The sequence below is a fragment of the Thalassophryne amazonica genome, chromosome 5 (genome assembly GCF_902500255.1).
Source record: "Thalassophryne amazonica chromosome 5, fThaAma1.1, whole genome shotgun sequence".
In the NCBI taxonomy this organism is placed as follows: Eukaryota; Metazoa; Chordata; class Actinopteri; order Batrachoidiformes; family Batrachoididae; genus Thalassophryne; species Thalassophryne amazonica.
The window spans coordinates 72,269,863-72,284,192 of NC_047107.1; the positions used below are offsets into that span (position 1 = coordinate 72,269,863).

General features: G+C 42.0%; 1 protein-coding gene across 7 annotated transcripts in view; it reads left to right on the forward strand.

Moving 5' to 3' along the window:
- aopep (aminopeptidase O (putative)) overlaps positions 1-14,330 on the forward strand; it is a 277,707-nt gene that overhangs the window by 101,757 nt on the left and 161,620 nt on the right. For all 7 annotated transcript variants that reach the window (XR_004560798.1, XR_004560796.1, XR_004560797.1 and 4 more), the window contains exons 8-10: positions 2,670-2,772; positions 2,853-2,960; positions 3,442-3,485. Coding sequence is in view for 4 of the 7 variants with exons in the window: in XM_034170526.1 (XP_034026417.1) it covers positions 2,670-2,772; positions 2,853-2,960; positions 3,442-3,485 (255 nt within the window). In the remaining 3 variants the exon portion in view is untranslated. The remainder of the gene's footprint in view (positions 1-2,669; positions 2,773-2,852; positions 2,961-3,441; positions 3,486-14,330) is intronic.

A 14,330-nucleotide genomic window follows, 5' to 3' on the forward strand; every position in this document is an offset into this window, starting at 1 on the left:
CACGAAGGTTCAAGCTTGGCTGATGCAATCACACGTGATTCAAATCCATATAGTTTTTGAAAAAAATAAAAAGGTCCGTTACTTTTTGGACAGACCTCGTGTGTGTATATATATATATATATATAAAATACAAATAATGGATGGTAAGGAGTCCAACATAGAGAAATATTGGATGAAGAAAACTTTTCTTCATCCAATATTTCTCTATGTTGGACTCCTTACCATCCATCAATTGTTATGTTCTCCACCCCCCTCCCAAATTAAGCAAACAACAAAGAGTCAAGTAAATTAGATCAATTTATTTTGTTGTGAACAGCATATGGCTGATTCAGATGAATGCTTCTAAAACGTCAGTAGCGTGCTTGTCTACCTTCTTAGTGCTTTTGGCATCCTTGGAGTTCAATATTTCCACCAGTTCCTCCTCTGTGAACTCAGCAAACCTCGCTGACAGACGATTTTCTGCCGTTGTTGACATGTTTTTGCCATTTTTTCAACCAGCGTCTGTCAGCTAGTTCCTGACCTTCATATGCCGTGCTCTGATTGGCTAGCTGTTGGCAGTAAGCTCTAACGCTATTGGTCAGTGGGAACCGATCCAATATAACTTTTGGTCTTAGCCTTTTTGGATCCTTTTGGATCCAACATAACTTTCTGGTGCCAGACATGCCAAAATACAGGTAAATGATGGACAGAAAGGCTAATCTGTGATTGGCTATTGCAATCTGAGTGGAGAAGACACACACACACACACACACACACATATATATATATATATATATATATATATATATATATATATATATATATATATATATATATATATATATATATATACTCAACAAAAATATAAATGCAACACTTTTGGTTTTGCTCCCATTTTGTATGAGATGAACTCAAAGATCTAAAAGTTTTTCCACATACACAATATCACCATTTCCCTCAAATATTGTTCACAAACCAGTCTAAATCTGTGATAGTGAGCACTTCTCCTTTGCTGAGATAATCCATCCCACCTCACAGGTGTGCCATATCAAGATGCTGATTAGACACCATGATTAGTGCACAGGTGTGCCTTAGACTGCCCACAATAAAAGGCCACTCTGAAAGGTGCAGTTTTATCACACAGCACAATGCCACAGATGTCACAAGATTGGAGGGAGCGTGCAATTGGCATGCTGACAGCAGGAATGTCAACCAGAGCTGTTGCTCGTGTATTGAATGTTCATTTCTCTGCCATAAGCCGTCTCCAAAGGCGTTTCAGAGAATCTGGCAGTACATCCAACCAGCCTCACAACCGCAGACCACGTGTAACCACACCAGCCCACGACCTCCACATCCAGCATGTTCATCTCCAAGATCGTCTGAGACCAGCCACTCGGACAGCTGCTGAAACAATCGGTTTGCATAACCAAAGAATTTCTGCACAAACTGTCAGAAACCGTCTCAGGGAAGCTCATCTGCATGCTCGTTGTCCTCATCAGGGTCGCGACCTGACTCCAGTTCGTCATCGTAACCGACTTGAGTGGGCAAATGCTCACATTTGCTGGTGTTTGGCACGTTGGAGAGGTGTTCTCTTCATGGATGAATCCCGGTTCACACTGTTCAGGGCAGATGGCAGACAGCGTGTGTGGCGTCGTGTGGGTGAGCGGTTTTCTGATGTCAATGTTGTGGATCGAGTGGCCCATGGTGGCGGTGGGGTTATGGTATGGGCAGGCGTCTGTTATGGACGAAGAACACAGGTGCATTTTATTGATGGCATTTTGAATGCACAGAGATACCGTGACGAGATCCTCAGGCCCATTGTTGTGCCATACCTCCAAGAACATCACCTCATGTTGCAGCAGGATAATGCATGGTCCCATGTTGCAAGGATCTGTTCACAATTCTTGGAAGCTGAAAATGTCCCAGTTCTTGCATGGCCGGCATACTCACCGGACATGTCACCCATTGAGCATGTTTGGGATGCTCTGGACCGGCGTATACGACAGCATGTACCAGTTCCTGCCAATATCCAGCAACTTCGCACAGCCATTGAAGAGGAGTGGACCAACATTCCACAGGCCACAACTGACAACCTGATCAACTCTATGCGAAGGAGATGTGTGTTGCACTGCATGAGGCAAATGGTGGTCACACCAGATACTGACTGGTATCCCCCCCCAATAAAACAAAACTGCACCTTTCAGAGTGGCTTTTATTGTGGACAGTCTAAGGCACACCTGTGCACTAATCATGGTGTCTAATCAGCATCTTGATATGGCACACCTGTGAGGTGGGATGGATTATCTCAGCAAAGGAGAAGTGCTCACTATCACAGATTTAGACTGGTTTATGAACAATATTTGAGGGAAATGGTGATATTGTGTATGTGGAAAAAGTTTTAGATCTTTGAGTTCATCTCATACAAAATGGGAGCAAAACCAAAAGTGTTGCGTTTATATTTTTGTTGAGTGTATATTCAGTGTTTGGAGGAGAGAGAGAATGATAGATTTAAAAACCCTTAAAAAAGAAGGCACTTCTTCACACTCAATAAAATCCAAACCAATGTGCAGTGAATACGAGTGAATACATACACTCGTATGGATGTGTTTGTCTTCCTGCGGGTTTTGTTTTCTGTGCACCTTGAGCTTACACAAGTGTTTTTATTTTTCTCTGCTGTTTTTGACCTGCAGACCCATCATGGAGAACACTGGTCAGGTCAGCGATTCTGGATCCTCCACAGTTAAACATGCCCTCAACCCTGACAAAACGTTTATGCAGGTTCACTACCTGAAGGTGAGCTAACAGGAAAGATGAAGGAGCGAGTTACAGTTTACACAGTGAAATAGTCTGATTGTTATTGTCTGCTTTTGTAGGGCTACTTTCTCCTCCGGTTCTTGGCTAATCAAGTGGAGGAGCAACAATTCATTGACTTTTTCAGGTTATTTGTGAAGAAATACCATGGCCAACTCATTTTGTCTCAGGTGAGCATGTGACACAAGATTCTTACCTTTACTTGATTTGCTTAATCTTGTTGTGAAGTTGCAACGTCTTTGGAGGCTGTTGGTAAAATTTGACATCAGTCTGTAGTTGGGTTAAAGCGACCTGTCTCTCAGGTGTTATTTATATAAAATAATTAGTGGCTGGTTTCCACTATCTCCAAAAAGCTGAAACTCTTCCAGCAGCTTTTCATGTTGATGACTGTATACAAGCTCAGCTACAGATGTGTATTCTGCTGGGGCCGTGAGGCTGAGCGATCTCACTTGGATGTCTGTATGTGATGTGCTGCACCTGGCTCCTGTTTCTTTGTCTGCCCAATAAATAATGGATGTAACATAAACACTGTTCAACCTTGAACTGTTGACTTAAGATCAGGTATGCATTGCTCTTACTTTGTTCTTCCTCCCACACCTCCCCTAATGCCTGAACTTATGAAACCCCCCCGGGTCTCTTCTTTTTGGACAGGATTTTCTGCAAATGTTGCTGACTACTTTTCCTGACATGGTAAGGTATGTAAAAGAACAATATCAAGATGCATGGGATCACTTTAGTTTGGGCTCAGATATTGATATTTTGGACAAAAGCAGTCTAAACAATGTGTACATCCATAAGGTGTCAACAACTTGGTGCCAGTGTCAGGGCTCGTGGTGGGCTGAAACCAGAAGCAGTAGGAGACCAATGCAGACTTACAGGCATGGTTGGTTTAGATAAATAAAAGGCTTTATCTTGAAACCAAGTATTGGGTTCGGTACACAGGTAGTCAGACATGGAGGCAGAGGTATCAGACATGGTACAGGCTGGGACGTGGTCCATAAACCAGGCAGGGTTCGTTCACACGGCGTCGAGGTATAAAGCAGGCAAAACAAAGGCAGAGTCAAAATGCAGGCGGAGTTCAGGATACGGCAAGGTGGGGGTCGGAGCACAAAAGCAAGGTCAAAACACACAAGAGCAAACTGGACAAGAACGAGAGACGAGAAAGTGAACAAAGTCAACAATCGGGCAGTGAGTGGTGGAACTGTGAGGGTTTTAAAGAGGAGCAAACTAATCAGGTTGATGTGAAGCAGGTGTGTGGAAGGTTCTGGAAAGACGTGTGGTTAAGTGAAGAAGCAAGAGAGTGCAGGAGGGCAAAACAAAAGCGGTGCAAAGCAAGATAAGCAGGTAACAGAAAAACTAACTGAATAACGTGATGTGTTCTAGACAAACCATAATGCCTGAGCAAAACAGAAAGGGGCAGAACTAAGAAATGCTGTGACTAGTCTAAAGAGGGCAAACTGACAAATGACTAACTAGAAAATAAATGATAATCAAACAAAACCAGAGATTATAGAATAGCACAAAATAACAAACAGAACTTAACCTGATAAGAAACACTACAAGATAAATAACCAAAACCTGAGACTAAAGCATAAAACAATAAATGTGATAAACAGAACAAAACTGAGACTAAAACAACTAAAGAGACCAAGAGTGAAAGCAAAACAATAAACAGTAAAGTAAAACTATAAATGTGGTAAGCAAATGATGCAGAGTGAGTAAATCAAACAAAACACAGAAGGCTCAGAGCATGGAAGATGAACAGGGTCGAGAACTATACCTAAAGGGCCAGCTCATGATAGCCAGCAGTGTCTGGATAAATGTGGTCCACCAAAAAGACAGGACATACATGTGACCAGTTAATCATACCACATTGCTGTGGAAACTACCAATAACAAAAAAGACCTCAGAACACTAATCAACCCCTAACTAGACTTTGCAGCCCTCACATAAGTGTACAGTAAGTCAACAAAGCCAATAGAATAACTGATAAGATACAGTTTCTCTCATCTGAAGCCATTCATTCATTCATTCATTAAAAAAAACTCTTCATAGCCCTTGTACACCCTCATCTAGAATATTATACAGCTGCTTACCCAGATACATAAAAGACCAAACCCCTCATGGAACCAGTCTTATGCCAAGGTACCATACGTATCCCAGAAGTAAAAAAATCTTGACTATAGCTCCAGACTATACAGACCTTTCCAATATGGAGTACAGGTGCCAAAGAGGCGATATCATTGAAAACCTGAAAGATACTCCATAAATACACAACCAACCCCTCGAGCAACAATCATATAACCCGTGACCACCCTCTTAAATTAGCCAAGTTGCCCCACAAAATCTATCATTATTTTCCCTCTGCACAGTCAACACCTGCAGCAAACTTCCTGTCAATACCCCAGTCATCAGTGCACTCGAAAATTGCCTCGACAAACACTGGGTAACCCACAAATACAACCCCATTATCCCTCACACTCAACTCAGTACTTACTCATTGCAGACTACCTCATCAATTAATGGAGACCACCTCCAATGCTGACAGGCCATAGGCCTGTATCGCCTGTTCAGTATATGTATGTACCAGTTCAAGAATGGATTCTCGTCCTGATTACTACGCCAAGAATTTTCACGATGCTTGCCACCACCTTACAGGAGGGTATCATAGCTGTATATATTTTGTTGGTGTGTGTGTGTGTGTGTGTGTGTGTGTGTGTGTGTGTGTGTGTGTGTGTGTGTGTGTGTGTGTGTGTGTGTGGGTGTGGGTGTGGGTGTGGGTGGTGGGTGGGGGGGTAGGTATCTTTTGGCTTTTTTCATATACCTACCCTCCAAGTAATTCCAGTAGTACAAAAGGATTCTTCAAAGAGGCCTAGTACCAAAGATATCCTGTCGTTGACTTTGGTCACTGGTCCATTTGTATTAAATGAGAACTGGCAAAAATGTGCAAAAAGAAAAGAGAGGAGAAAAAAGCCCTCTTTCACACATGTGAGAGAGCATCAAAATGTAATAAATTTGGTTGTGACCCATGTACCATTTCCCTGACAAATTTCCTGAAAGTCATCAGTAAATTTTTTGTTTTCTTTTTTGAGTAATTCTGGTGATAAACTATCAGAAATGGGAGAAAACATATCCTCCTTGGTCATTATTCAGTCATTCTGTCATTTTCTGCTGCTTATCCAGGTGCTGGTTGTGGTTATTGAAAACAAAACAATAAAATTGAGACAAACGGCATGTTCTCACATGTAAATGATTGAAACAGTAGAAATTTGGCGCTTTACCTCAGTGACACGACCCACTTGCTCATGTTTTACTCTGCTCTTGATATATTCTGTAAATTGTGTGGTTTGACAAATCAGTTTGTGGGATGTTGTCTACTCAAATGTAGGTTACAGAGCATTTTGGAGGAAATTATGCAGCAGCGGCTGCTATTATTGTCCACAGTGTGTCCTTTTATTTTGTGGTTACAGCAGCAGCTACTACAGGCAGTATTCTAAAAGTGTGTGTGAGCTTATGCTTCAACTTTATATGTTTTTCTGTAATTGTATTGTTTTATCAGTGTGGCACTGGCCAGCGTGCCATTTGATGGTGTAGATGGAGGTTGCAGCTGCAGATGAACTGTGAAATTTTTATTGTGTCATGCAGGTGGTTCTGTGGCAAGTCTATTAAATTTACATTGAAAGCCTTTAACTGGTGGTGTATGTAACCTAGTACCACGTTTTGGAATTCAAAACAAAATTTGATCACGTTTTGCTCACTTTGTCACTTCCAGGGTTGAAAATCACAGTGTATAATGATCTGTGTCGTATAATCTACATTCATGACGTTTGTGTTGTGTTATTCTTCTCTTGAGTATAATGAGTTACTACTTGCTGATCCGATTGCATCCTTTTAGTTATCTATTTACTGTAGGTTCATGTCAGTTTTGTAGGTGTCCAAATTCAACCCCTTGTCCACATCGTGACACCTGGGCAATGTATCAAGTAGGGGATTGCCTGTTTGAGCGAAATATGGTGGGGACCTTGTATGCCGTGGCCACTACAGTAGACGTGAAGGCCCATCAGAAACCCTGAATACAACACAGCGAACTGGGCTCTGGTGAAACAAGAAGTCCTCAGTGGTGGAAGGCAGAAGAGGTGATGACTTGTGGCCCAAAGGCTGGGAAGACTGAAAGCTGCCTTCCCAGATCTTCATCCTGCCATCGGACCAGGATGAAGATATGTCAAAGAACGTGTGCTTGTTGGTGTGCAGTGACATTCCCGCGATAAACAAACCCACTCATGGGCATCTCTAGATCCACACTGGATGCAGATTTTCTACACTGCTCTGCACACCCAGAAGTCTTTCAGTGATTGCAAAGAGTGACAGGGGCAGGATTGTGAGTCTGGGAACTCTTAAGGTGCGTTTACACATAACGACAACAAGTCACGAATGCCACGAAGTATACATTCTTGGCCGCTGATCATGAATGTGATTATTCGGGGCAGAGGTGTCCAGTGTCCTCAGGAACTGCTGCAAGCTGTTACCACACATTACGATTAATGGCACGTGTTGCTGGAGAATTATCCGGAACCATTACGCACGGTCAAGAATAAGTTGCGGCATTGTTGCTCGCTGTTATGCGCAATAGCGCATCGTTAAGTTCTGTCACGTTGTGAATGAGGCAAATTGTCTCCACACACACACACACACCCATATTCATCCATCAGCTGCTGAACAATTCAGATTGCTCCAGTTTGCTCCACAGAAGAACTTTGTGACTGCATGTTTAGTTGGGCTCTGTGCCATTGAGTGGCGCAGAGAGGAGGAGGAGATGGAGAGAGCCAGCTGTGTGGCTCCACGTGGCTCTCATCTCACTCGTTTTCCCAAACATCAGGCACATGCAGCAGGTGGAACACCTGCAAGAGCGCGCTGAGGAGCATTGGAATGAAACTTTTAGCCAACTTGGTGTCACTGTCCTCCTTCAGCATTACTGCAGCAATGGAACTGAATGCGGTGCAGCAGGGTTTAATTGTGTGCACGTCAGAGAAGAATGCTGTCACGCTCTATTAAGGATCGCCACTAATCAAGATGGCTCAACACGCTCAGTTGTGACCTTCACGACATGAGGCGAAATGAGGGCAGTGCGTGACATTTGTGGAAGATTTTTTGACAGCCAAAAACATGCCCCACGAAAATCACGAATATCGCGCACCAACACGCACTATTAAAAAACCTATTCAGATGCGTTAAGTCACATTAAGAATGTCAGGAATGTGCCAAGAATGACGCAAATATGACATTTGTAATGCGTCTTGCCTATGTGTAAACACACCATTAGCTGTGATCCAGCATGGAAGTGGCAGAATGTGTGATTCAGTCGTCTAACCCTTGGAAGAAGTACAAGGGTTTTTCAGTAACTGCATCTGTGACAAAAGGACAGAGCAAGATCCTGAGGAACAGAACCTTCCTGCAGTCACCACGTGCAGCATGTCATAAACATCATTTGTGACAACTGGGCTTCTTCAGTCATTTCCGAGTCCCCTTCCAGGAGTCGATTTAAAGACCATCTGCCTTGCCACCGAGGGATTGAAATGCAGATTTCAGTTTTGTTTTGTACCTTCTGTGCTATCAAATGATAGAATGGCCAAAGCAGATGGCCACCCCACTGAGTCTGGTCTGCTCGAGGTTTCTTCCTCGTTAAAATGAAGCCTTTCCTTGGCATTGACACCAGTGTGCTTGCTGATGTTGTGGGCAAATTCAAGACTTTACTTTTTGTGTGTAGCACTTTTAGATGGCTTCTGTTGCGATTTGGCATTATTTAAATAAATTAAATTAAATTGAGAATTCCATTAATTGAACTAATTGCCTCAGCACATGATGTTTCATTTATCTGTTTGAATCTCATCTTTCATGGGGGGGGGGATTGCGTCAAATCCATAAGAACAGCCTACGTTGGTTTGGGCTTAGTCTTGTGACTGACGTGTCCCTGCCATGGAAACATGACCAAAGCTCTAAACACCAATCCTGTTAAGAGAGCAACCTCACCCACTCTCGTATTAATTGAAGTGTAAAAGGATAACTGCTCCTCCTGCACTCCTCCTCTCTAATTTTCCCTCCTCCCTTCTCTTCCTCGCTTAATCATTCCTTTTTCTATTTCTTGTCATTGCCTCATTAACCTCTTCCCCTGCATGTCTCTGGCCCTGTCTCTCCCTGCCTTCTTTCATTCTTTCTCTCCCTGCCTCTCTCCATCTCTGTCTGCTCCCACCCTCCTCTCCTCCTGTTTTAACTCTGTTCTCACAGCAGCCTTTTCCTCTGCTCTAAAGATGGACTTTTTTCCTTCTCTGCCATGTGGAGTGTGCTACTGGATAAGGAGAGATTGATTGAATTGTGGAGAGTGAAAGACAGTCAATATTTGGGTCTGCATCCTCCATAGTAAACAGCCTCATAGAAAAACATGCTTTGAAATTAAGTGGCCATAGCTGAGGAACATGTATCCTGTCATGTCTGTGAGTTATTGATGCCCACACAGACCAACATCAACCTTAAAGTCATTCTTAAAGCAGCACTATGCGAGTACTGCCCCCGAGGTCCCCCTATCAGTGCACAGTGTGATCACTGTTGTAACTACATGTGACAGTTTGAGCCTCCTGTGCCAAAGAACTGTGTCAATCAACAAGCTACAACAACTTTACAGGGTTTTTACTCAAATGTGATGGCAGCTTTTTTAATAATATATATTTGTTGTGACATCAGAGCAACATAATCTGTATCAAAATGGGTTTACTAATTTTATGATCATAAATTTGTAAGTCATCAGCTTCAATAACATAGTCAAACATCAAGCAATTGCATCAGAACAACACACAGCAAGTTGGCAAACGCGATGAATTATTAGTCTGGGAGCAGTCTCCAGTTGGCGATTTTTGATACCTACTGTAGTTGTCAGTGTTTTGGGAAAGAAAATGAGATTCACATGGGGCCTGAAACTGTGTGAAATCTGTGGTAAAAGTAGCACTGGAGAACATTGTTATTGTTTTAAAAATTTATGACGTCTGGGTAAATTGTGATCCAAAAAAAGTGGATAATTGGATTTTCATATGAAATGCCATTATTGTCAATAATGTCTTCACCAAGGTTAAAACACAGTTTCATAATGTTAAAAAAAGTTTTAATTTAATATTTCTGAGCTCTGGCACTGTATACAGGTCAGGTCATGCTGCTAACAAACCAACAAATACAGACAAAAATTTGACTATATATATATATATATATATATATATATATACGAGGGCTGTCAATAAAGTATAGGTCCTTTTTATTTTTTTCAAAAACTATATGGATTTCATTCATATGTTTTTACGTCAGACATGCTTGAACCCTCGTGCGCATGCGTGAGTTTTTCCACGCCTGTCGGTGACGTCATTCGCCTGTGAGCACTCCTTCTGGGAGGAGTCATCCAGCCCCTCGTCGGAATTCCTTTGTCTGAAAAGTTGCTGAGAGACTGGCGCTTTGTTTGATCAAAATTTTTTCTAAACCTGTGAGACACATCGAAGTGGACACGGTTCGAAAAATTAAGCTGGTTTTCAGTGAAAATTTTAACGGCTGATGAGAGATTTTGAGGTGATACTGTTGCTTTAAGGACTTCCCACGGTGCGAGACGTCACGCAGCGCTCTCAGGCGCCGTTGTCAGCCTGTTTCAAGCTGAAAACCTCCACATTTCAGGCTCTATTGATCCAGCACGTCGTGAGAGAACAGAGAAGTTTCAGAAGAAGTCGGTTTCAGCATTTTATCCGGATATTCCACTGTTAAAGGAGATTTTTTTAATGAAAGACGTGCGGACGGGTCCGCGCGTCGGGACACAGCCGACGCGGTGCGGCGGCACAGGAAAAACACCTCCGTGTTGTTAACCATTTGTAAAATCCAGGCGGCTTTTGATGGCTTTCAGTGGAGTGAGTATATGAGAAATTGTTTAACAGCTGGACATGTTCCAACTTGTCCTTAAGGCTTCCAACAGAGGTGTTTTTCCTGTGGCAGAGCGTTGTGGCGGCTGCGAGCCGACGCTGCAATCCGTCCGCACGTCTTTCATTAAAAAAATCTCCTTTAACAGTGGAATATCCGGATAAAATGCTGAAACCGACTTCTTCTGAAACGTCTCTGTTCTCTCACGACGTCCTGGATCAATAGAGCCTGAAATGTGGAGGTTTTCAGCTTGAAACAGGCTGACGACGGCGCCTGAGAGCGCTGCGCGACGTCTCGCACCGTGGGAAGTCCTTAAAGCGACAGTATCACCTCAAAATCTCTCATCAGCCGTTAAAATTTTCACTGAAAACCAGCTTAATTTTTCGAACCGTGTCCACTTCGATGGGTCTCACAGGTTTAGAAAACATTTTGATCAAACAAAGCGCCAGTCTCTCAGCAACTTCTCAGACAAAGGAATTACGACGAGGGGCTGGATGACTCCTCCCACAAGGAGTGCTCACAGATGAATGACGTCACCGACAGGCATGGAAAAACTCACGCATGCGCACGAGGGTTCAAGCATGTCTGATGTAAAAACATATGAATGAAATCCATATAGTTTTTGAAAAAAATAAAAAGGACCTATACTTTATTGACAGACCTTGTATATATATATATATATATACACAGAGAGAGAGCTTTTTCCCATCAGTTGGATTGATTGTGGTGAGGTGTTTGACATGATGTTTTTAAAGCTACATGGTCTCATAAGATTCTGCTTTATGGAGGCTCATTGTTGGCGTGGCAGATGTTTTGTGTTGAGTCCATGTGCCAAATGATCAAATTTACTTTTGGCAAAGTCACTGATGACTTACTTAATGTCGATATTCTGGGAAAGTCGTTGCTTTATGGAAATAATTGTATTTTCTGGCACTCATTAGAGTGTAAAAGAGGTTTTTATGAGCTTCAGTGTAATGACGGCCTCCTCACCCTCTGCTACCATTGCCAGCAAATTAACAGTAGGAAATGGTGTAGTCAGACTTACACCAGCTTTTTGTTGTCTGTAAGCGCTGAATTTTTCTTTTCTTTTCTTGCATCAGTGTCAGAAATTCTGTTGGTTCATTGGTCAATTAGTTTGGTCCACAGTAATATATGCCCAGTGTGTTTGTGGCTCCTGAATTGTACATTTCTTAAAAAAATGTATTTTTGTTTTCATAAATTAATTTTAAGTGTTTCATTATAATTAGAGGGTCTCTTTCATTTCTTCATATGTACTTTATAATTTCTAACTACGAACGTTTTGGGCCTCATTTATGAAACATTGCGTAGGGTACATACTAAAAGTATATGTATGAACAAAACCCAAACGTACAAAAAAAAAAAAAACAGACTAATAAAGCAGTTTGTATGCACATCTGCAACCAACGTTCTCTTTATAAATTACACACTACTTGAAATTGTGTGCACATTGATCTACCATATATCCCCCCCTACACAACCACAAATGGTCAATGCAAAACACCTCGTGAATATTCAGACATACACATGAAGCCCAAGATGTCTACTTATCATGGTATCTGAGAGGAACTGTAGGGGAAAAAGATTTTTCTGAAACAGAAACTGAGGTCCTTGTATGTGGTCACAGTAGTGGGATGACACAAAAACAATAAATGCTGCAAGTGGCAGCACTAGGTAGTGATAATGAGTTCAGAGTTCACAAGTAGGTTTAAACCCAACCATTCATCACTCAAGGTGCAGCAGGTGCTTCTTCATTTAGACATCACAATCGCTTATGGACATGACTTTAACAAGCTCACTACAAGAACCAGAATAAAACTTATTAACAGAATAAGTACAGTGGTCCCTCATTTATCGCGGGAGTTATGTTCTAAAAATAACCTGCGATAGGTGAAATCCGCAAAGTAGTCAGCGTTATTTTTTACATTATAGATGTTTTAAGGCTGTAAAACCCCTCACTACACACTTTATATACTTTTCTCAAACAGGCATTAACATTTTTTCACTTTTCTCTCGTGTGTAAACACTCAAAGTTCAAACCTTAGTAGAAAAAAAGAACGTTTTCCTATAAATAATTATGATGGCTTTTAGAACTAACGAATTTAATTTTAACGATCAACCTACGAGGTTGGACACGTAAGAAATTATTAATAGTGACTCACCAGTATTTCACAGTTCCTCTGTGACCGCGCCTCTTCGTTGTGGCGCCGCTCCACTGTCGCGTCTTTTTTCCACTGAGTGACACCTCGGTACAGATGTCTTCTTCCGAGTGAAGAACACAGTTATGGGTAGTTGTTGGCGCTCTTTTTTCTTCTGGGCGAGTAGATTCTTATAAGCAGACACACACAGAACACAATACGCGTGCTCTCCCTTCGCGGTCATGCCGACCGGCCTGCTTGATAAGGACGCAGAACACAATGCACTGTAAAAAAAAAAAAAAAGCATGCAAAACTGGACTAAAAAAATCTGCAAAACTGCGAGGCCACGAAAGGTGAACCGCGTTATACCGAGGGACCACTGTACACAAATATGTATCATTACCGTTGTCCTGGAATCCTTTGCACTGCTGTGATGTCCCATGCTTGATATAGATGAAGATATTAGAGTCTTTCCCAATAAAATTTGAGTAGTGAAAAATAACAGCCCATTTGTAAAAATGATTTGCTTCATGCCAGTAGCAGCGGACAGGACTTCACACCTTGTCGAAAGGATCACCATAATCCAGTCATTATTATGTAATGGCTGAGTGGATCCTTGTCATCTGATTGGTGCTTTGTATGTCACATGACATGGATTAATTCATCCCATTTGTGTTGCATTGCATTTAGACTGCGGCTTGGTTCCATTTAGAGTGCAAATTTGGTTCCATACGTTTGGTACCATAGCACTCTGCACACACACACGCGTGCGCATACATGATCGTGCACACGCACGCGCGCACATACAAAACAAATCCACTGGGCTGTCTGGAGGCTGTTGGCAGGAAGTTGGAATGAAAATTTGGACTCATTTTTTGATGTGATTTTTTTTTTCGCTGTACTGAGGATGTGCACTCTTTTTTTGGTAGTACACACGCACACAAGCGCCGACCCGGTTTTGTGTGTGTGTGTGTGTGTGTGTGTGTGTGCGCGCGCGAACAACGACTCTGACGATGATTTGATTGAGCTAACTGACATTGCTAATTCTTGTAACACACACACAAAATCCACTCTGCTGTAAGCCATCTGGATGCATGAAGAGCTGTTCAGATGAAAAGCTGATGTGATTTTTGGCTGGAGTGAGGAACTACAGAAAGTCTTTTTTTTAATGGAAGTCCGAAGTCAGTGCACAGCATCACTGGTCTACACGTCACAATTTAGACTTTAGCAGCAGTGGAACACCAAAATGTAAGTCCAATTTCTGTTGTTTATAAATTAATAAAATGTCAAATGACAAGGATCTATTTTAGCCGTTATATAAAACAAATAATGAATGTTTTTATATTCTTTCAATGGAATGAATATTTAATTCGGTGAAAGCTGGAGCAAACCATTCAACTCAGCTTCGACTCGTTGAATGGTTTGCTCTAGCTTTCACCTCAT